The sequence below is a fragment of the Vespa mandarinia genome, chromosome 7, assembly GCF_050613455.1.
Source record: "Vespa mandarinia isolate Hongniang chromosome 7, ASM5061345v1, whole genome shotgun sequence".
Classification (NCBI taxonomy): Eukaryota; Metazoa; Arthropoda; class Insecta; order Hymenoptera; family Vespidae; genus Vespa; species Vespa mandarinia.
This window is the reverse complement of record NC_140816.1, coordinates 3,188,111-3,212,500: the sequence shown is the minus strand read 5'-3', so window position 1 is coordinate 3,212,500 and position 24,390 is coordinate 3,188,111. Positions and strand designations below refer to the sequence as shown.

Genomic DNA, 24,390 nt, shown 5'->3' with positions numbered 1-24,390 from the left:
GTGAATTTCTATCGCAATGAAGTATTTTCGATGATGATTCAAATGCCGTGCTATCTTAAGCCACGAGACGATATCGTTTAGTTTAAATAATGTCATTCAGACAACAGAAAAAAATGTACGTTCATCGAGTTAAAAATATTTTAATTATTACGATTCTTTTCAATTATATAAATAATATTTCAAAATGTATAATTAACGTCTTTATTCATTATTTTCTTAGTTATTTTTGTATACCTCACCGCTATACTATTTTTGCATTATCAAGGTTGAACTTTTTTTAAATTTACTAAAACGCACGTACTGTTATAAATCGTAGACAACTATACTGCACCATGAACTCGATGGTGTTAATAATAGTAAAAGATTAGATAAGATATTACATTGAACTAAGATTGTCTATCTTTTTTACGTTTCTTTTTCTCTTCTCTTTTCTTTTTTCTTTTTTCTTTAAGGAAAGATATATCTCAAAAACTAATTCCATTTAATTGAAATATAAGTATTAATATCTATGACGATTTTAAAAGTTATTACGATTAAACGTAAAAAAAAAAATAATGTTAAAATATAAATCACGCGGGAGTTATTCAACGATTTTGAAATATATATTAGATCATGTCAATTATACCTTCTTTTTCTTATCGAGTATACCGTCAAGGTAAACTCGAACCCAACTCGTCTAATGTAAGTTTGCATTTGGTTATCCTAATTACGTAACGGGAAGATAATAAGAAGGCTCTTTACATTAGGCCATAGACCGAACGAGAACGCCTCCGAACGGTCGCAACTACGTGGATTGTCACGTAGCGTTGTCAATGATGTACCGTATAATTTAATCGAACGATGTACCGTTCGTTCTGACATACTGCCACGAAATACAAATGGATATACATATATACTTTCGACTTATACTCGAGTAATTGATTATTCGCAATCGTCTATGTCTTTTGTATGTATTAATAATGTTCATTATAAATTATGCGATTCTATAAAATGTTCCCACGTATGTATCTATTGTTAAAAAAATTATTTATATATTACACACACACCCACATACACACACACACGTATATATATATATATATATATATATATACACGTATAAAAAGATAAAGTTATAATTGAGTATCATGAAAAATATAAATTATCTTTTTTAATATTTTAATAAAAAAAATCTTGTAAGAAAATTTCTCGTAAAAAAGTCATTATATCTTTTTTTTCCTTTTTTTTTTTCTTCCTCGGCCATCGAGTCTACTCGTAAACGTCAAACGTCTAAATCCCACTAAAATGATTTATTTCCAACGATGACCAAGAGAAAACGTAACGAGAATATGTGCCCGTTGAATTACCTATTTAAATCCCATGGCATATGTTTCTTTGCCTTTTTATATATAATATCTATTCTAATATTATAATGCGTATTTAATATAAATATTTTATCAGAAACGTTATCAGGTATTAAATGAAACGTTGTTACGTAAATGGAATTAAGCGGAAAATATCTATGACAAAAATATAATATATGAGATTTGGTTTAATTTTAATGGCATGATTTTTTGCATTATAATGCTTATCTTCGTTTTAATATCCTTGATCGGGAATATTTTCGTTGGACATTAAAGGAAATTGATATAATTAAATAATGAAAATTTAAAATCGAATTGAAATTTAAAATAAAACTTTTGCTTTTATATTTTTGCAGAATCTTCCTTCTTTTTTTTCTCTCTCTCTCTCTCTCTCTTTTTTTAAAACTTTATTAACCGGAAGTAATCATAAAGGCGTGCAAAATTTTCGACATGAGATTTAAATAGGTATTTATTAGTATGCTTAGAACACTGTATTACGATGCGAAAGAGCGAGTTATTTTTGGAAAGTTTCGTGTTAATTACACGAACACAATTAGTCAATAGTTCGAGCCTTGATTTCTTCAAGGATGCAATATCGCATGCTTTCCAAGATTTTCTGATAATCATGCTCTATGATTCATTCAATAACGAACAACAATCATTCATCATCCACCTGCTCTATGGACTATTACAAACTAGTTTGTCGATATTCATTAATAAAACCAGAGACATGCATTTTCAGTGATATCCAACGCATCGACTAATAATTATAATGAATTTTTTATTTTTACTATCCTCTAACTAATCAATATTAATTTATGATATTTTCCGAAAGATCTCACCTAAATGGCGATATATGTTTTATGAATTTTACACGAGGACTAGAACTATGTAGAATATTGTTAAAATATGCAAAATATTCCATTATCAAGCGAACAATGAGATGAATATTATATCAATAATAATAATAATAATAATAATAATAATAATAATAATAATAATAATAATAATAATAATAATAATGATAAAAGTAAAAAAGAAAATATCAATTAGCATGTTGTGGCATTACCTTGGGGCTCGTCTCTGCAATGTTGTGACTTTGGTGGCGGCGGGGGTGCGTTCGAGTATTCTATTGGTTCAGCAGAAAAAACAAAAAAAAAAAAATGAAAATAATAATTAGCCCTAATAACACTACAAACAACGAAGGAATCTCGCTGAGACACTGAAATGATAATGATTAATCGATATTCACACAGCACGAGCTTCTTTTTTTTTCTTTTCATTTTTTTTTGTTCTTCTTCATTTTTCTAATATCTATCGATATTGGTGCTTTTCAAAAAAAAAAAAAAAAAAAAAAAAGAGAAAAAAAAAAAAAAGAAAAAAAAAAGAGTAATGTACTTACATTGATACGAAAAATCTCAAATTATAAATTAAGAAAAATCATCTAATAATACAGAGACGTATATGTGAAATTAATTTTTATCATTTAAGAAATGTTATCAAAATTATTGTTTCTAATTATCAAACAAGCAGACCTTCAAAACTGACGGTAGGCCGAGCAGTGTAAGTTGGCAATGGTGGTAACCAAAACTTGGCTTCTCGTTTAACGATAGGCGAGGGTGGTGGTGGTGGTGGTTGATATCTAAATCTCGGTCTATGTTTACTAGGATCGAACTCTTGATTCGCAAAAATGTCCTTGTGCTGCTTCAAGATCGACGTCGATGGCCGTGTGATTTTCGTAGAGAAATTATCACGGCTCTCATCCAATCTCCTTTTCTCATTCGTTTCTTTCGAGTCTTTCGACGAACTCGCGATTACATCACCGTTCTCAGAATTACGATTTTCAAGATTTGGTGGCGATGACAACGAGCGCATATTGTCTCTTCTACTTGGATACCTGAATGCAAGCGAATAGCGATGGAACTTGGAGTTATTGTTTTTGTTATACAAGATATCTAAGGTTCGTAATAAATTTTGAATAAATTAATATTTTCTCTAGACAAATTAAGAGGACTCCTATAAACGTAAAGGGATGACATTGAGAAATTAATCTCATTGAAGTTAAAATAAAAGTTTAGGAAAAAGATAAATATATATATATATAAATGATGTCAGCCCTTAACGTCGTTCGATCAATTCGACAATATAATCGAATCAAAAAATGACGCGAGCCAGGAGACCTCAAGTACCATCGCTACCTATGTGCTACCCATCTTCCAGCAAGATAAGGCGTGATGTCCCTCAATTCACGAACATCAGGGGCGGACGTAAACATCTCGCCTAAAATCGATGTTTTTCCCTTCTTCTCAGGATCCTCAAACTTTCTTATTATCTTCTCGACCGGTTTTCTCGCAGCGAGTTCTTTAGTTTCGGCTTTCCTAGCGATGGAATTCGTTACTTTACTCGAAGAAACCGAGGAATCCTTTAGCTCTGCCATTTTACTGATAACATCTATATGAGGCATCGAAAGTGTGTCCAATCTCAATGGTACCCTTGGGATTGGTGGTGATTCCCCTCTTCGACGTGTCCTCCCTCTTTTAGATTCGTATTTTTTACGCAACCAATTGACATTGGAATATTCTTGCGGTTTCAACAATGTCGTCCTACTTTCTTCTATTTTCTTCAAAACGTTCCTAGCCAATTCCGGATCACTTTGAAATCTTTTTGGACGTATACGAAACTTATTCGACGAATGTAAATCCTCGAAACTACCCTCGAATCTATCTCGCAATTTTCTCACTGTACCGTTCTTCACCAATTTCAAATAAGCACGCCAATATCTTTCCGGATCGGGCGACGTTCCACGTTGGAATATACTCTCGACACTGCACGACGAGTTGGAACGCGTTGTAGCCCGACATGGACTGATGCTTTGTGGTCTCGAATCGCGTTCACGCTCCCATGAGCAACGTTGAAGCGACTGTCGCATGTCTACTTCCGCAGGAAGCCTGCTCTTGGATCGTTTCTTCCTCTCGATCGAACAACACGTTGTATCCCGATCGATCGATTCTTTCGAAGGTGACACTTTCCCTTCCTGTTTCTTCAATCGGACCTTCGATACATTCTCATCCGTTTCCTTTTCTACTAAACTTTCGATTTCCTTCATTTGACTTTTATCTTTTTTTATTTTAAAATCACCGAACTCCTCAGGCGAGATAGAACCAGTCTGATATTCCGATTCAAAGTCGCCAAATTCTTCCAAATCTTTTGATTTTTCCAACATCCTTTCCGACGATGCTGATTTCCTTCTGTACAACGGTATAGTCGAATATTCCAGTCGTGCCATTTCCGATTCACCGAATAGTTCTTTCAGATCAGCGAAACTCTGAGACGAGGACAATCTAGAAACTTTACATCTCTCTTTACTTTTTTTATCATTTTGTTTCGCATCGATATTTTCAAAGAATTCGATCTTCTTAGGTACGTCTTCCATTTCGATATTTCGTTTGATAACAGTTTTCACAGATGTTTCGGAACTCGTGCTATCCATTTCACTACCAGAAGTTGTTGAAATCATTTTATTTTTAGATATATTATTATCAACGTCAACGATAGACGATACTACAGGTGTCTTCTTTGACCATTCTTCAAAAACATTTTCCACCTTTTCCTTTTCTTTCGCAATATCTTCGTTCGGCGCCAGAACCAATAGAAAATCATTCTTTTCCTTTTTCGAACTATCCTCGTAAGACACTTCCAAGGAATAACATGTTCTAGGTGAAGTGTTGGTAACGCTTGGTGCAGACGATAAATTAGGTGTACTGCTAACATTGATCATGTTCGAAGTTTTCTTGTTTGCCATGGCCGCTGCGATAGCACCACGAGTTTCCCTAGGTGCTAGAGGAGCCGAAGACGATCTCCTTCGAGTAACTTTATCCAAAACTTCCTTTCCAAGTGTCAAGGACAATCTCTTCTTTTCAAATTCCGTCATATGGGATTTTTCGATGGAATCATTTAATTCCGATCTTTCAAAGGTCCTTCTTCCACGTCCAATCGAGCCACTCCTTTTTAAGGTCGTTTCTGACCCAGAAAATTCCATAGTACTAGTCGACTCGTCCGGAGTAATCATAGAGTGACATCGAACATGAAGACCCTTACCGTCCTCTTGAAAATCATCGACCACGATCTCGTACTTCGACGTGATCTCACATTTGTCATCCTTTTTGCTACGAAAATCTTCCTTCGATGGTTCGACGATAGAAGAATGATCGCGTCTGGACATTCGTGACTTTGTTTCCTCGCTACCATAAATATCGTTCAATTGATTCTTCAAAGCGTTTACTTGTTCGATTGTTAAACTACTCCAAAACTTTTTACTACAACCAAGATTTTTTTGCCATGAAGTTCGATCGGATATTTTCGATTGGATATCAAATTTTGCGTTGGCCTTTCTTTGCATCGTATCAGCTACGTTAACAACCGAACTACCTCGCCATAAAGGTTTGTACACATCTTTATTAGCAGCTATCTCTCGTCTCTTAGATGATTCCAATTCGCTCTCTTCCTTTTCTAATTTCTCAAAATATCGAAGAATATTTTCAACCGAACGTTCCTTACATCTTAAGCCACAATCACCACGCCATTTAAATTTTTCAACGTCCTTTGTATTGAATAAAAAATCTTTGTCTCTTTGTACGGCTTTCAACTTTCCATAAAGCGAACTCAGCTCGCATTCCGCTTTCTCCTTAGATCTGATTTCCTTCCATCGTTCGTAATCTATGATCTCTTCATTTTTCATTCTCGGTCTAAGATCACCCGACGAAGTCGTTCTTTCAAGTTGTCCTATTCTTTCCAAACTCGAATAAAAATCATGCAAGGCTTTATACTTCTCGCCTCTTCTTTTGTAATGTAATAATTCAAGAACGTATTGATGATAATCATCCTGATCGATCGAGGATGGACATAAAGAACTACTGCTTTTAGCGATCGAGGTATTCGATCCAAGTATAGATAGTTTCGTTCGTAGATCATCGGCCTCGCCTGCGCTTCTAGCTCTAAACTTTTTTTTTATTAAACGATCTTGATTCTCCTTAGAGATCAGACTTCTACGAGGAGTTGGTGGTCTGATCGGAGACGGCGTAGACGTTCGAGAAGTTCTCCTAGAACTTAATGTTTCGTCTTTCGATCTTCCCGAAAGCGTTTTTAATGGTGGCTCGCTTAGACTTCTCTCTTTAATTCCATCCCGCGTTAAATCTGGACTTCTGCCACGTAAAGTCGTTGAAGAACCGAACTCGTCGACCCGTAAAAGACTGTCGAATTTACTGACCTTTTGAAATATAGACCGACCTGGCCAGCTAACGCCGCACGGACTTAAACTTCTTGATGATAAGCTTTCGCGATCCAAATTCTTGAATCTGGAATTTGAAACTGGTCGTTTGTGTGCCAAATATACACTCAAGGACTTCAAAGATGGCTCAGACTTGCTGGCCCTTCTCTCGTTACTTTGTAACATTTTGGTACGCTCATAAACAAAGGATTTCTTCGAAGCAACTTCAGGATATTGGGAAGACAAAGTTGGAGAGAAAACGTTTCTCAAAAATAAATTTTGAAAAAACGTATCGGTATTTTCCTGATGTTTCTTTATCTCGGTCATAGTTAGACTATGAACATTTGGACCTTCATCCATTCGTTTTATCATCTTCGATTTTTCAAATGACTTTTCCGAAATTCTTTTACCTTCTTTTTCCATCCTATTGTTCGGAATAATGTTCCCTTTGGATTTCGAAGTTTCTTTTTCTTTTCTTGACTTCTTTTTCGTATCGAACTTTTTGTCCTCTCTATCTGAACTAACTCGTGTAATAGTTTCTTGCTTACGATCGGATGTTCTAACGATCACCCCCCGAGCTTTCTCTTTGGATCTTTTTTTCTTAACACTCTCACTAATTTCTGTAGACGGCGAGGCCACGATCGATATAGGAATATCTTTTTTAGATGAACGATCAGATTGCTTCGAAATCTTTGAAGATTTTTTTATTTGAATGGGAATCGATTTACGCGCCGATAAAGAACTCTTCGAATCAATCTTTGATGTTACGTTCTTTGACAATTGAGATTCGGTTTTTCGACAAGGTTCTTGACCTTTTGACGATATCGCAACTACAACCTTAAGAGCTTTATCTACAATACCTTTTTCCTTATCGGTGATCGTATGAGAGGAATATAAAGTCGCTGAGCTCGTTACAAAAGTCTCAGAAGGTGGTATTTTACCTTTTGTATCCTTTTGCTTTTGTAAATTTCTTTTACTACCTTCCGTAACCGATGAAATGTCAATGTTCGATCTACTTAATCTCTTACAAGATTCCTCCTGTTCCCTTTTGGTCAAACGAGCTCTCGAATTATCCTTTTTCGAAACCTGAGAGGATTCTACTCGTGATATAATTTCTTTAGTATCGATCGACGTTCCCTGTTTCGTTTTAGATATCTCAGATTTAATTGAGACAGATTTCGTAGCAGACAATGGACAGGTGGATGAAGAAAATCGATTTCTTATTTTATCCGACGATATTCTATCGTTCCTCGTCGCGTTGCTTTCGGAAAGGCTACGTAAAGATAAAACGGATGGAGAACTTTTACCAAAATTCTTTGATAAACTTTGCGAAAGAATTTTTCGTTTATACGAGACTGGACTCGGCGAATTAACACTTACGATATTTGAACTCTGACGTTCTCGTGACTTTCTATGCTTCTCGAGATTGCTAGACAATTTTTCTCTCAACAATCTTATGTCTGAAACTCTTTCCGGATTGAAACACTGAGCATGTCTGGAATTCGATGATTGATGATGACCGTCCGATGTAATACCGTTTTTATAATAATTTTTCAAAGTCTCGTTGTTCTTCGAAGATTTTCTTCGTGGCGGCGATGGTGGCCTCGAGAATGTTAAAACGCGTGAATTTGATTTTGATCCAAAAGGATTATCGGTTGTTCTATCAATCAAATTGGAACTCGATCGATAAACATTTGATTTCGAACTTCCTGCTTTCATGATCGGACTCTGTACGATCGTCGACGTCAACGACGGTGCCGATCGTTTGTATTGAGAGAATAACATCGACGTGGACGATCCGTTTTTTCCAGAGGTCGCGAGACCCTTTCGATGCACGCGTATCCTCGTCAAGGTCGGTGAGATCGGGAAATATTCGATCTCGGAGTCGTCTGTGGACAAAGTTTCGATCTTTTTTTTCGTTTTTTATTTTTTTATTTTTTTTTTTTCTTTCTTTCGTTCTTTACGTCTTTCTTTCCTATTCTCTCCAAAGCCCGTTCCCGTTCACCAAAAGTTTGGAAAGTTCCTCTTAAGATCAAGCTTGCGAGTGATGACGATTTTCAACATCGTTAGCGTGCCAAAACGTGAAAATTGAAAATCCTCTTCTCTTATTATTCCTCGTGCGTTATAATTAGAAAAAAAAAGATAGATAGATAGACAGATAAATAGCTAGATAGATAGATAGATAAGAATAAAAAAAGGAAAACCAAATAGATTAAGAGTGTATCACACACCAATATCGATAAATAAGTGTCTATTATAGCGGTGCTGTGTGTATATTTTTGAGCGTAATATAAAAAATTAAAAAAAATTAAAAAAAAAATAAAAAAAAAAAAGTGAAAGAACAAGAAAAATATTAACGAGATTAAAAATATGCATTCTAATAAGCTAAATAATTCGAGCGACATGCTATAGAATATAAATCTCATCATACCATGCCATCTTCGACTCGAATTTTTCATGAACTAAAATAGATGTATTTCAATTCCTATCCAATGAGATTCGATCAAAATATTTCGTACAAATAGATTTTACGACAATGCGATAATAAACTTACTCTTTGCGATAAGAAAACGCCTATTCTTACCTTTTACGATTAAAGCGAATCCCAATAATTAATGGATGATTTAAAACGAATACGAAAAATAAAAGAAAAAAAAAAAAAGAGAGAAAAAAAAGAAAAACAAAAAGAAAAAAAATAAAGCACATTAGTCGTCGTTAAATTTTAAAATTTGGAATGTTCGGCGACGATGTACATGGTTCGTGTAAATGAACGACTCAAATTTTTAGCAACGATAGCTAGCTAGCGATAGCAAGACGAAAAAAAAAAATAAACAAAAAGAATGCATAAGTCGTAGCTAACACACAAACGTATGCTGTCCGCATGCTCGATTATACAGAAAGAGAGAAAGATATATATATATATATATAGAGAGAGAGAGAGAAACAGAGATAGAGATAGAGATAGAGAGATAGATAGATAGATAGATAGAGAGAGAGAGAGAGAGAGAGAGAGAGAACGTTTCAAATGTACATAACATTAGTCATGGGTATAAAAATAAAAAGATAAAAAAAAAAAAGATAAAAAAAGAAAAACAAAGAAAATCAGAGTCAGCGCGAATTACACGTTTTTATATGGTCACTCACCCTTTGGTCGTTCCGGGGCTGGTTTACGGAGACCATGTAGAGGCACGTCACCACCACTTTGCACGCTTTTGTAAGCCAATCTTTGTTCCAGAAGACTGAGCGGACTGATATCCTCTCGTCGTCGAAATACCAATGTTGAATCACTTTCGTATCCTGATTCTTTGAAAGCACTTTCAAGGAAAAGAAAAAACATTATTACGAAGAATTACATTATTAAGAACGGAATTCGGAGTCTGATACAATTTTGATTTCTTTTATATATATATATTTTTTTTCCATAGTTTTTCTTTTATTTATTTATTTATTTTTTCTTTTTTATTTCGTTTTATTCTATTTTGTTATAATACTTACTGAGACATATAAGGTTTTCCTGGTTGAGCAGTACGTTGATCGAACTGCTGGAAACAAAGAGATCAATATTAATCTAATTAACTTCAGGAAGTATTCTTTTAACGTTCAGTTGGAAACATATGCAGCTTGTTAAAAACATGCCTCGTGTACGCAATTAACGCGTATTGGCAGGCATACCGAAAATAGGAGTTATATATATATATATATATACGATTAATTATATGATACATACAACACTCATGTACACCGATATGCAATAATATATTATGTGGCATATTAATGTGCAAACATTTAACATTTAGTTTCACACAAAGGCAACACTTACCAACATTGGATATTGATTATATAAATAGAAGAAAATTACGAATACATTTTGGCTTTTCTACTTGGATATTTACATACGATCATAACGATCAGAAAATATCAATAACGTATTAATCCCTCGAATCCCACAATTACTTTTGCGAATCACTTCCCTCAATAAATTATATCGTGGAAACATGCTATACACATTCAGGCTCTATCGTATAATAAAGCATAGTTTGAAAGATACGAGTGAGGAATAAAGCGAACGAACGAGCTGACGTTGAAAGGAAAGATATAGAGAAAAAAAAACAAAAAAAAAAGAAAAAAAAAAAGAAAAAGAAAAAAGAAAAAGAAGATAGATGAAACAACGATAACGAAAAATTCGAACTAACGTGAATATCAATCAAATCATTCCTAAATGCAACGAGAAACATAACAAATTCTCCTTACGATTCGACAGAAATATCGCAGCCTAAAAATTGAAGAGCGTAAAATTATAAAAATACCATAGCTTCTTATTATTCAAAATAGACGATATATCTAAAGAAAAATGTGTGTTACCTGAGAAGGTTTCCAAAAAAAAAAAAAAGAAAAAGAAAAAGAAAAAGAAAAAGAAACAAGAAACGAAAGAAAACAAAAAGATGATAAAGAAGAAACGAAAATTTGGATGAATACAAGTGAAATCAGTTGACATTGAATGAAATATAATTAATGAAAGATAATCTTTAAAAAATTATTTTTTTTATATAATACGTAACTCTCGTAGATCTGATCAAATTGTTTCGTATGAAAGAAAACGCTATGAATAAATAATCTAACATCGATCTCTACTAATTTTCGTTTGCTCGCATGAAAAATAAAAGATTTCAAATTGAAATTACCGTCCTTTTCCAATAGTCTATCAGCTCATATATAATGCAATGACCTCGATAGTAAACTTCCAGAGTAACGACTTTTAACCATCAAAGTATGCATCCATCTACGAGTAAACACGAATAGATAGAAAAGTAATAAAGAAAGAAGAAAATAGAGAGAAAAAGTAGAACGTCATCGTGCAAGTCTACTTGTCAATGACGTTGAAGCCTCTAACCCGTGAAGCTGGCGCAGAAGATGCGCCCAGAGCGTTGGCGACGTTAACGGAAGAAGAAGGTGTCGTTGGTGATGGTAACGTGAGATGATCGGTGCTGGAAAGAGAAGTAGTAGTAGTAGTAGCAGTAGAAGAAGAAGTAGTAATGGTGATAGTAGTAGCGGTAGTAGTAATAGTAGTAGTAGTAGTAGTAGTAGCAGTAGTAGTAGTAGTAGTAGTAGTAGTGGCAACGGCAGCGGTAGAAGTAGTAGTAGTAGTTGTGGTAGTAGTGCTTGTAGTAGTAGTGATGGTTGCGGTGGCAGTAGAAGTAGAAGAAGTAATAGAAGAAGAAGAAGAAGGCGGTACGCGTTGGTGATAATGATGATGGTGGAGATGGTTATGACGGTAGCGGTCATCATTGTCATCGTTGTCGTCTAAGTCTCGGTCGTTGTTGTTGTTGTTGTTGTTATTGTTATTATTCAATTGCTGATGATGTTGGCGATGATGATGATGATGGTGGTAATGGTGCTGCTGTTGCTGCTGTTGTTGTTGTTGTTGTTGTTGATGTTGCTGCTGGTTGTAATGCTGTTGTTGTTGATACTGCTGATGATGGTGATGATGATGATGATGATGATGATGATGATGATGATTATTAGTGCGAGTGCCAATGGGAACGATCGTTCTAAGGAAGCTGGCACGATCGACATTCTGCGGCGAAGACGATCGCCGAGGACAACGATCCGGTAAGATGAAGCTCTTCGACCTTCCGTCCAGCATGCTGCCAGTAGCTGCATGCCAACAACAATCGCTGCTTTTCTCCAAAGGTCGGATTATTCGATCCTCGATCGGCCGGACACCGATCGTTGTCTCCTCGTCATCGTGCCTGATCGATTTACCGGCTCGATCGAGGACGATCTTCGTGCGATGTTGCTGTTGCTGATGCAGAAGAACATGCTGCCGAGTAGATTCAGACTCTCCATGCTTGATCGCCCGTGACGTGAACGTCCTCGGGCCGACCTCGAGCTGACTCTTCGAACCACATAGCCAAGATTCCCTTACGTTCTGACCAGTCTCCGGTCTGTAGGAAAGACTTAACACACGTTGACCCTGACGTCCAGAAACACCAACGTGACCCTTCGGATAACTCTCCTGAAGACATCCGTTTTCGTCCAGCCACTGTCCGATTGTCGTGATTAACGGTCATGGTGATTGGTATTGGTAATGGTATTGGTAAATGGTAATGATATTGATGGTAGTATTGGTACAATGGTATCATCCAAGAGGACCAGGAAAAAGCGATCCGAAAGCGAAATGGTTACGTACGAGCGGACATAACACCAAAGAATACACACACGCACGGACATCGATCGTGATATATACATATATGCATACATAATGGCTACGTACACATATAGAAATATCCGATAAGTGCCTAGACCAAAAAGGGAATCTATTGGCTTCCCCAGAAGGTCCATATTCGAATCAGATTCTTTTTCTTTTTTTTTCTTTTTTCTTTTTCTTTTTTCCTAACGGAAGACAATAGAAGGATAATCGTGCAGAGTGAAACCAGGTGCGAAGAATGATAGTCGTATCAAAGATGAAGAGATTTCATGATCGTAGAGAGAAAGAGAAAGAGAGAGAGAGAAAGAGAGAATGAAGAGATAAAGATATTTCGAATCGAATCTACCAAATATGAGAGTGAAAATTTTATGATTTAATGAATAGGATAATGTTAAACTTGGAAAGCATTTGTAACGATTAATTGTCAGATTATTGTTAACTCATTGTTAAATCTTTAATTAATTAACATGTTTTTCTAAAAAGTAGGTAAGTAGGTATGATCACTGAGCAAAAAAAAAAAAAAGAAAGAAGAGCCACAAAAAGAATATTACTTTAATATCTTTAATCCTCTTTAAATTTGATCGTTAAAATAATAAGCCTTTGCTCTCAAGTTAGATAACAGACGAGATAATGGAATAACTTCAACTTCAATAAAAGTTGAGAAATTTCTTTTATGTGAGATTTCTTTTCCCTCGGAAAACTCTTTGGTCTTAATGATATTATCACTCTCGTTATTTATTCAATATACCAAAGGTAATGAATAGAAAAATAGTAAGAGAGAGAGAGAGAGAGAGAGAGTGAGAGATAGATAGAGAGAGAAAGAAAGAGATAGAGAGAGAAGAAAAATCCAAGGGAAAGAAAGGAAAGATATAAAGTGATAGACCTTACATAATTTCGCTTAAGTACAAAAATGGCGTACCCCGTCAAATATGTCCATGACCTCGTCCCACCACTAGAAACATAGAATTAAATACAGCATTATACTATGCGTTAAATCTATTGAGTTATGTAGACATTTAGAAATAAAAGTTAAAATAAGGTGTTTTATCTCGTTCTAGTTATCATCCTAAATCAAATCGTCGAACTAATATAAAAACTCGAGATATTTATTTATTTATTTATTTACTTATTTATTTATGTATTTTTTAAGATAATGTCGAATATTAAAATTAAATACATTATATGCATGTATGTGCCTATAATTTACGTAAACTATGTATACATATATATATATATATATATATATATATATATATATATATATATGTATGTATGTATGTATGTATGTCAAGGATTTAGATGCAAACTAGACGAGAGTAAGTATGTGTTTCGAACATAGGATTTACTACAAGCGACGCTACAAAAGCTAAAACAAACACAATGTATACGTAATAGTAAGTTTCCTGATGACTATGTGAATGTTCTTATGAATCTTATCTTGTTTGTCCATATTAATCAAATAATAAACGCAATGATCTTTGCCTTGACAGAGAAAGAGAGAGATAGAGAGAAGGAGAGAGAGAGTGAGAGAGAGAGAGAGAAAGAGAGAGAAGAGAAGAAGAGAAGAAAAAAAGAAGAGAAAAGGAAGTTCGCACAATTATACGACTCAACGCTAAAAAGAAAAGCTCTCAATAATAAAATGTTTTAAACTTATGAAAGGAGCATCTTATATTTATATACTCGTTTCATTTAATTGTTACCTTCCTTGTCGTCCGCGTGACAGAAGTTGGCTAGAAGCAAAGCCATTTGAAACGATCATGTTCCAGGAATATCATTTTTTATCGGGTGAAAATTTTTATCACTTTGTATGCTTTTTTTTTTATTATTCTTTTTTTCTTTTTCTTTCTTTCTTTCTTTTTTTGTTTTTTTTGTTTTTTCTTTTCTTTTTTTTTTTTATTTTTTCCTTCATTTCGATTCCGCGTCATACCTACCATTGTAATTTGATCGAAAGAAAGACACACGTTAATTATTAGCTTCTCAATTAACGAGACGTCAGGAAGTTTTAAAATCTTTCACGTGATAATTATTTGAAATGAGATATTATTTAATTATCCTAATTAATATCCTCATTTAATTTATTTCCTTATTATACCCTATATAGATAGTAAGAATCTTACTTTCAAATCGATCAATCTATTTTCGTCCATCACATTTATCTCGGTTATCGAACTTTCTATCGTTCGAACGAACGTTCGAATACGACAGCAGATGAAGTTTTCATATTTCGATTAAATTACAAAGTGAAAAAAACGAATGTTTTACGTACTTCCTTTGCCTCCTTATCGGCAATCGACGAACGGCCTGGCTCGTAATCCTCGATTCGTCCTGGCTGATTCTTGTAAACGTCCGAAGAATATTTCAACGGCCCATTTCTAAAATTTACGAAAGTGAACAATGTGTACAATCACCATTGAACAGATACTTTCATTTCAATGATGCTTATATACGGTAAGATACGTGTTTTGTTCGCAGAAAAGAAAAAAAAAGAAGAAAAAAAAAAAAGAAGAAGAAAAAAAGAAAAGAAAGAAAAAAAGAAAACGACTCACTTTCTCGGCATAGTCGACGTAGAAAAGTCATTTTCTTTGCCTCTTAGCCGGCGACGGCTATCAAAAGTGGCTGATCGATCGGAATAACCACGGGGTTCAGGCTCGCTCAAATATCCCGAACTGCTAATGCCCGAGCCATATCTTCCTCCTGGAAAAAAAAACAAAAAAAAAAAACAAAAAAAAACATATCCTACAATTAGAAAAATATGGAAATTCAATTTTCAATGATCTATTCCCTATTACATCTCCATCACCGTGATAATAAAATATATGATATGAGACGATACGATGTCTCGTTTATTTATGATATATAAAAATTATTCTTATGAATAATCCTTAACCATTGTACGATCGTACGATCGATATCACTATAATACGTCACGTAATTTAATCGATAAATATACGCCGGCGATCGTAGAGTTAGTAAAGCACCTGCAGGACATAATGCAAATTAAATAGGTACGCCATGACACAATTCTCGTTAGACTCGCTTCGAAAATAAAGGACAACTTATAAAAGCTTATCGTCATTAACACTGGTTAGAACCAGGATGTTAGGTAAGGTAGTTCGAATAGAATATGGTATAGTGGAACGTATTTAGCGCAAATTGTTTATTGTTATTTTCACGCACGAGCGATTAGATTGTTAAGAGTATAATAATAATCGTCTTCGGTTACGCAATACAGTTGTCCATTCATCCAGACAAACGACGTAAATACTTTGGTTTACGCAAAGTCTATTTACATCGGTACGGCGATATTTATTATTACATGTTAACTATTACGTTAATCGACTTATTAATGTTAATAACTCATGTTTTTTGTTTTTTTTTTTTGCGTGTATGTTTTCTGTGAGGAGGAAGATATTCACCTCTTCTGGACTTGTAACGGATGGTTACGTAGTCGTCTGAAAAATAGTAGTGATCGGTTGAAATTTTTCTTTTATCAATTTCGACAAATTGCAATTACTTTCGAACGTTAATAGCTTTTTAATTAACGATAAACATTGCCTACCGTCTCTATCAGCACGATGTAGCGAATCATACATTTTCTTGTACCACTTAGTCTGATTGTTCTCCTTGACTTCCTAAAAATCGATTTGCTCAATGTTTAATATTACGTTAATTATAGTGAATACATTCGATCAAATCGATATGTATAAAAATTTTTTCTACATAAAATTTATCTATCCAACACGTACCTGTTCGTGAATCATTTCAAATACCTACTAATGTTTATAATATATGTATGTATTTTAAATATCGTGTATACGTACGTCTGTTACGTATGTGTGTATGCGTGTGTATGTGCTATTTTTGCATGATAAAAAAAAAATCAAAAACAACCTATTATTTCGTCGATATCGTCATTTAATATTAATCACATTCTATATCATGAATTTTCCAAAGAAATTTTCTTAAACTTACCGATCTTAGAACGAGGGGAATACCCTCTTTAGTAGTCGGCCCGATACCTTCGAACTTTCGTGGACCCAAATCGACCATTTTTTTCGGCGGTTCGTTCTCCGATTCCGGCTCACTTTCGTACTCTTTCTTCACGGTGTAGACTAACGGAACATTTATTGATTTCACAAACATAAACGATCATCATCGTTGTTAACCACACGGTAGACGACGCGAGATTGTGAAAACGAATATATGACTATCGTATATCTCATAACCACGTTGATAAATTAAATCGACTCGTTGTCACGTGAGAAAAAAAGGTATACATATGATTGATGAAGAATTTGGTTTGATATTAAGAGAGGGAGGGCGACAGGAGGACGGGGGTGGCGGGCGTATTGGTAACAGGAGTAAGGGGTAATAAAATCAATGAAAAGTATCGTGCTAGAGGAACATGAAATGACATTGAACGAGTGATTTCGTACTATTGTTTTCATAATACACTTACTTATTTCTCCTGGACTAATTAATGGTTTCTCATCAGTATGATCGGCCTTAGAAGGCTCACTTTCTTCGATATACGCTGCTCCCTTTGGTAATTGTCCTTCTAAAGTAAAAAAAAAAAAAAAGAAAAATCAATGTTTAATGTCCTTGCACTGTGTAATATCGATTTGAAAATATATTGTTCCATTAAATTCGTATATATATATATATATATATATATATATATATATATACATATACACAGATATAAATATATATATCTTCAAACCTCTCGCTTTTTGCAGAAGCGTGATTGTCGGGTTTTGTGCCCTAGGTAGTCTCGGTGTAGAAGCTAACGTGTTCAAGCCTTGAGACGGAGCGGAATGAGAATTAACAATGCGCGACGTAGTGGATATGCTACTTTGTGAAAAGCTCTCAGTAATCTCTTTCTTATCTTCCTCGTTTTTCCAAGGTGGAGAAGCTTCCTCGGTCTGCAAACGGAATATCGATTAAAAAGTCAATTCTTGAGTTTATTCAAACAATTAAAATATATCCACGAGTACTTTATTGATTTCAGTTGAAATAGCCGACGAAATGAAAACTACCTTTTCATAGTTTTTAATTCGTTTCTCTTTTCTTTTTTTTTCTTTTTTCTTTTCTCTCTCTCTCTCTCTCTCTCTGTCTCTCTCTTTCTCTCTCTCTCTCTCTCTCTCTCTTTCTTTTAAAAGTTATAAGACAATTAATTGCCTCGAAGTAATCATTTTAAACAATAATGTTTAGCAATGATTAGATATAATGTTTAATATTAAAAAAAAAAAAAGCGAAATTGTATCTACCTCTTCGGACTTTTTCTTTCTGCTTAAAATCGGACTTTCAAATTGTACAGGACGAAACTCTTTCCTCTCTGGCACAGGACTCGTTCCTGCGCTGGATGGCGTCCAGACCGGCGGTATTCCACCATCTTTTTGCGAATCCTTTGTACGATCCGGACTCGGTTCCTTTGGTGGTGCCGGTGGTTCGCTTCCTGGCGACCAAACTCCTACCGACAAAATGAAATACATTCAAAATCTTTTTTCAACCCCAATTATATTTTCCGTAATAGTTATCGTTAATAACATTGGAGTTAATTAATATGATAAAGCATTTTCATTTATACAATAAACCTATTGTTTTATTCCTAATGAAAGCAAAAAGTTTTTTTAAATTTTGACGATTATAAAGTAACTAAAGCACAAAGGAAGATAGAAGAGGTCCTTGCACCAAAGCGAATATTAAACGTACTAGAATACATGGTTTTTATGCGTTTGTGCCAAAACTAACATAAGAAATGTATATGTATCTATCTGTGTAGATACATATGTATAAGTATGTAGATATGTATAAAAAGAGCGCCACTAATCTTGGCTCGAGTAACGTTATTATTACATAAAGGACCATTTCTTTCCCCTCCATTTTTTTTAGTCGATTACGTAAACTCGTAAAGCCGGAAATGAAATATTCCGTTATTTCTTTATTTTTTTTTCTATTTTTTTTTTTTTAACTTTATAACCTCATTACTTTTGTAATATAGATCGATTATACATGTTTCGCATTTTAATAGGGAAAAAAGCATGAATGTTTGTGAGTGCACGCATCGTGTATTTGTGTGTGAGAAGGATAAAGAGAGAAAGAGAGAAAAAGAGAGAGAGAGAGAGAGAGAGAGAGAGAGAGAAGAGGGAAATGCAATCATCTTTGTATTAGTAATCTTTAATTTGCGGTATTAGTCACAACGGTGGACACGTGGCTCTTGCGAAAACAGGAAATGAAGAAGTAGTATGCCCAAGGAGTAAAATTAGATACGAGTAGTAAAGCACCGGCATATTTACTATTACGCATAATTACTATTATATTGAGAGCTGCATCGAGTCAACGTTGAGGCAAGTTTCTCTAAAAGTAAACACATTTGCAAATGACTTATGCCTATCGTTATTAAATCGATTTATCGAGTTATCATACGTGAAAAAATTTCGTTTTCGAACGAAACAATAATTGCATAATTATTCGAGAAATAAATCGAATTACATGTGGAAGTAATTCATTAATGAATTCATTCATTTAAACAATCGACATTGAATTATTTCGTTAGTATCAATAACATTTCCAACATATATTATACGATCAAATGTTCTCATTAATATCGTCCCGTCTAATTGGACATTTAACGTGCAACGAGAGAAAACATTTTCATTAACTTCGCCGTTCATTCGCATAAGTTTACCTGATTTTGCTGACGAGGCTTTAAACGTTGGGGCGAACATAACGTTCTCTGGAAGCAGCAAAGAATTTTTTACAATTTCGCGCTGATATACTTTATGATATAGAGGATATTCTTTCTCTTTTCCTTTTTATTTCTATATATTATATTATATTATATTATATATATATATATATATATATATATATATATATATATACTATTCCTATTTCCTCGAGAAAATAGAGATACGGAGATAAAGTCGGAAAATGGACGATGTGTATTGTAGATCGTATTTTACAATCGTGACGAATGAATACAATACGAGATACTTAAAAGGTACCGGTTACCACATTTTGAGATTTAATCTTGAACAAGCTAAGCAAGACTTTCGATTCTCAACTTCATCGACTTAACTTCGAAATTTACTTTCTTCGAAATAATCGTTAGAGAAAAAAAAAAAAGAAAAAGAAAAAGAAAAGAAAAACAATAATACATCTGAACGCTTTCTAAATCTTTCAACGGTGAAGAGAAAGATACAGAGACAGACATAGAAGACGACATTCATATCGGCAACTTGCTATCGTTTTAGTGGTTTTTTTTTTATCACGGTGAAGGTTATGATGATGGTAGGTGATGGTAGCCACTCATAAAGAGATCTTTCCTCGGTTTTTCTATCGTCGTTTTGGACGACGTCTGAAAGGCTTCTTAAGTAGTTTCCTTGACGAAGGCAACGAGGTTCATTAATATAAAAACGTGCTTGACGAGCTCGTGAAAGGTAGAGAAAGAAAAAATACAGAATGAGTGGAGAAGAAAAAGATAGAAGGGATGAAAAGAAGGGATGATGCTCAGAGAGATGAAAGAAAATGAGACGAAACGTTTCTCATGGGTCTCTTTCTCTATCTCTTTCTTTCTTTCTCTCTCTCTCTCTCTCTCTCTCTCTCTCTCTTTCTTTCTCTCTCTATCTCTCTCTTTTTCTTTTTTTCTCCTTCTTCCTTTTTTTCTCTTTCTCAGAACTATCATTCGACTAACAAGGTCGACATAGGGATGGAAAATTTGGAAAGACGATTCACGCCTATACATACACATATATATCGACACACACACACACACACGCGCGCGCGCGCGCATATACATATACGCGCATAGATGTGCTCACCACACACACCAAATTACTCTTACGTTCTCCACTAACAATTCCAAGAATAGATTGGCTTGTCAAGCACGTTGCAGCACGTTGCTGCTTTGCAATGTATACGCTCGCAGATGTGCATACTGCTGACCGATCAGCTTTCGATCACCGATCGAGATTCTCTCTCTCTCTCTCTCTCTCTCTCTCTCTCTCTCTCTCTCTCTCTCTCTCTCTCCCTCTCTTTCTCTCTTGATTCTGCTTGATCTCCACTCCAGCATTTCGTAGTCTTCTGATCTAATTATAATTTACACGAGAAGAAACGAAAATTTATGTTCTGAGCTCTAAATGCTTCAACGTATATTTATGTATAGATTAGATATATACAAACGGCATTAACATCGACTATTCTCGTCACATTAGAAACTTTAATACGATAATGATCTCGAAGATTCGATTATTACTTCTAAATTATTTTATTATTCCTATTACGGGTTCAAATGATAATGATAAATAATACGACTGGAGCGTTATTAATTTTCATTGAACATTTTATAATATAAAAAGAAATATTCGAATGTATACGAAGTGTAAGTAACACGTAACAATTAACGGAAATTAACCGACAATAAGAGAGATAAACACGAGGAATAAACCAAGGAAATTTAAGATAATTACAATATAATATGGTGGAAGAAATAAATACACAATCGTAATTTCCTTCGTTTTTCGCGCCAATAAACAAGAGCTTATTCTCGGTTAATCGGTCGGAACAGTGTAATATAAAACGAGAAATTTTACAGCTTTTACCTCTTTTTCCCATCGTACAAAAATATTACACTACGAGCCGTTTAAAAATTGTACCGTCGAAAAATTACGGATCGATAGATCAATGCTTCTCGATCGATCAATCCGTTTCCTTTCTTTCTTTTTTTTTTGTTTTTCTTTTTCTTTTTCTTTTTCTTTATAAATCATTCCTTCGCACTCACTTTTTTCCAACATCGCGAAGGTCACTTCTCTTCTCGACGAAATCTAATAATCTTTTTCTCAAATGTTCAACGTATCATAGCGGTCCGAAGACACACGAGGGAAGCACGAAAGATGATCGTGAACTAAAGCTAGCACAACGGGGACGCTTGGCAAAAACGTAACTCCGTCGTCTTGCTTTACGGCGTTTACTACGCCGACGTCGACGCCAACTTAGACGCCAACTTCGACGCCGGCGTCGATGATAGCCAGAGATCTCTCTTTCTCTCTCTCTCTCTCTCTCACTCTCTCTCTCTCTCCTTTATACACCATGATCTTATCTTTCTATGTTTTTTCATGTTTACCGACCAACTTGATCCAACAATAATTTGCACATGTTTCTGATATATATATATGTAAATATACATACTTATATATATATATATATATGTATACTTATTATGCTCGAATCTATATAGTTACATACGTATATTTAATTAAGACAATTAATTAATTTCTTACTTAATTATTGTTACAAATTACTTTTTGCGAACAAATGATAGGATTATATTAATAATCTCACAAGTTGGAAAAAAAGGGAAAAGAAAAAAAAAACAAAATGGAAACAAAACAAAATAGACATATACATATGAATCAAGGAAAGATGTTTATTTTAGGACGATCGAAGCTTAGTCCGTCGAATGGAGAGAAATGAAAATATTTTCTGAGAGATAAGAAAATGTTTTCTCATAGAGATAGAACGGAAAAATATAAGAGAATTTACGGTGAGGAGCAGAAAGAAAGGGGAGGACAGAAAGAAAGAGAGAGAGAGAGAGAGAGAGAGAGAGAGAGAGAGAGAGAGAGTAAGAGAGTAAGAGCGGAAGGGGGGGCAAAGCTCGAGCCGTTCTAGAGAGAGGATCTTGGTCGTCTTAGTGGATTGAATCCTCTACGGATTTTTGCTCTTGATGCTACTAGAATCAACTTCAGCGTAACGTCGAGGAAAATATTGCATTGGATTTTCTAACTCCTTCCGGAAATACATCCGTTGGATCTGATTACGCGTTTTCTACGAATTCTCGTCTTGAAAACGAGCCATTGTAGAAATGAAAAGATATTTTCTATCCAACGTTATTAAAAACCATCACGAGCTATAGACACAAATAATATCATGTTCTATTATAAAAATAAATCGAATGACGTTTGTAAAATGTTGTATAACTAATAACATAGACTGAACGAAGCATGCAATGGCAAGTAAGATTAAGAAAAAAAAAAAAAAGAAAGAAAAAAAAATTAGGAATAAAAAAAACGCACCTTGGCGAAGAAGAAATCCTTTGCCGATTACCATAGCTCTGTCGATCTCGTGCAGTAGATCGTTTTCATTGTATTTACCCTTTCCACCGATACCATAGCCATGTGTTCTATCTAAAAAGCGTGCATGAGTATGCAAGAAGAGGAAAAAAAAGAAAGAAAAGAGAGAGAAAGAGAAAGAGAAAGAGAAAGAAAAGAAGAAAAAAAGGAGAAAATAAATAACAATAACAACGGCAACAATAACGATTAAAAGAAAAGTGATTTGGCACGATCTTGGGAAGAGAAAAATTAATTTGTTTTCGATTTATTAGAGCGGGACACGCGACGACTTTAAAGATTCGAAAAAAATACCAGAGTGAGAAAGAGAAAGAGAGAGACAGAGAGAGAGAGAGAGAGAGAGAGAGAGAGAGAGAGAGAGAGAGAGAAAGAGTTCATCTTTTGAGGTCAGGAAAATCTAAATTCGCATAGACGTCTAATACGCTCGAATATTTTTGACTAGTATAGAGATAGAACAGAAAATAAGCGAATGATGGTAAAAGTGGGGAGGGTGGAAAGCATTCGTCACGTACGTGGAAAGATTAACGAGGGAAAATTTCGGTGGCAAGAGATAAGCACCTTTAAAGAGCGAATTCATTTGGTTCCCAATAGAACGACCATTTGCCCACTTTTATCCCGTTCCATTTCACGAGCTTGAAAAGCTTCCTAGAGAGGCCATGCTTTAGAAACGAGAGAGTATATCTTACGTCTCTTAGAAGAAGAACCGCATAAAACGATGTTAACAGCGCGTCTCGGTCATTTATTCTATAGAATAATAAATTCTGGTAAATGGGACGCTCGAAAAAGTATCGATAATATGTACATCATATATATATATATATATATATATATATATATATATATATATATAATCTGTATATGAAAAGATCATGACATTTCGAAGAGAAGATAAAAGATTCGCGTGTTAAGTTTCGATAAACTTTAAAAGTTGGTCGGGTCAGCAGCAGAGAGATTCAGCAGCGTGCTGGTGGTTCGTGTTGCAAGCTGTCGGAAATAACCGAAAATAAAGACGGTGGTTCCGTCGTCGAAAACTGGGGATGCGTAGTTGTGACGTCCTCAGTAGTGCCCTATTTCTCGTAGGGGCCTAAATTTAGGTTCTCATTCTCTGTATGAATCAGCGAACGATTGCAGCCTCATACCACTGACGGCAGACAGGCTCACGATTTCGATTCGAGGAAAAATAAACCAAAAGATATTCGCGGACGTGAGATACCGAGCGCAAGGGATGTTAACAAAGGAAAAAAAATAAAAAAAGAAAAAAGAAAGAAGGAAAGAAAGAAAGAAAGAAAGAAGAACAATACAATAAAAAGAAAGAAACAATCGAGAGATATGTAAAGTAGTACATATTACGCGTGTTCTCTCACGATCACATTTTTTATCAATGCTAATATGTTATGAATTCTGTGCGAAAGATAAAAAAAAAAAAAAAAGAAAAAAAAAGAT

The 24,390-nt window shown here is 34.7% G+C and overlaps 2 protein-coding genes across 2 annotated transcripts in view; both read right to left on the bottom strand.

Annotated features, from left to right (window-relative positions):
* The window catches only part of CAP (Cbl-associated protein), a 76,637-nt gene that overhangs the window by 10,441 nt on the left and 41,806 nt on the right, over positions 1-24,390 (bottom strand). The window contains exons 7-23 of the mRNA XM_085658400.1: positions 19,509-19,556; positions 18,088-18,290; positions 17,541-17,742; positions 17,277-17,375; positions 16,790-16,929; positions 16,377-16,449; positions 16,234-16,269; positions 15,364-15,511; positions 15,084-15,189; positions 13,737-13,769; positions 12,536-12,652; positions 10,105-10,151; positions 9,754-9,923; positions 4,565-8,498; positions 3,542-4,312; positions 2,879-3,240; positions 2,413-2,472 (exon numbers count right to left, since the gene is read on the bottom strand). Of these exons, the coding sequence (XP_085514526.1) occupies positions 2,413-2,472; positions 2,879-3,240; positions 3,542-4,312; positions 4,565-8,498; positions 9,754-9,923; positions 10,105-10,151; positions 12,536-12,652; positions 13,737-13,769; positions 15,084-15,189; positions 15,364-15,511; positions 16,234-16,269; positions 16,377-16,449; positions 16,790-16,929; positions 17,277-17,375; positions 17,541-17,742; positions 18,088-18,290; positions 19,509-19,556 (6,549 nt within the window). The remainder of the gene's footprint in view (positions 1-2,412; positions 2,473-2,878; positions 3,241-3,541; positions 4,313-4,564; positions 8,499-9,753; positions 9,924-10,104; positions 10,152-12,535; positions 12,653-13,736; positions 13,770-15,083; positions 15,190-15,363; positions 15,512-16,233; positions 16,270-16,376; positions 16,450-16,789; positions 16,930-17,276; positions 17,376-17,540; positions 17,743-18,087; positions 18,291-19,508; positions 19,557-24,390) is intronic.
* LOC146872877 (uncharacterized) lies at positions 11,096-12,529 on the bottom strand. The gene is made up of 2 exons (XM_085658397.1): positions 11,501-12,529; positions 11,096-11,389 (listed from the first exon to the last, which is right to left on the bottom strand). Exons 1-2 carry the CDS (start codon positions 12,251-12,253, stop codon positions 11,366-11,368), a joined length of 777 nt encoding a protein of 258 aa, XP_085514523.1. The 5' UTR covers positions 12,254-12,529; the 3' UTR covers positions 11,096-11,365.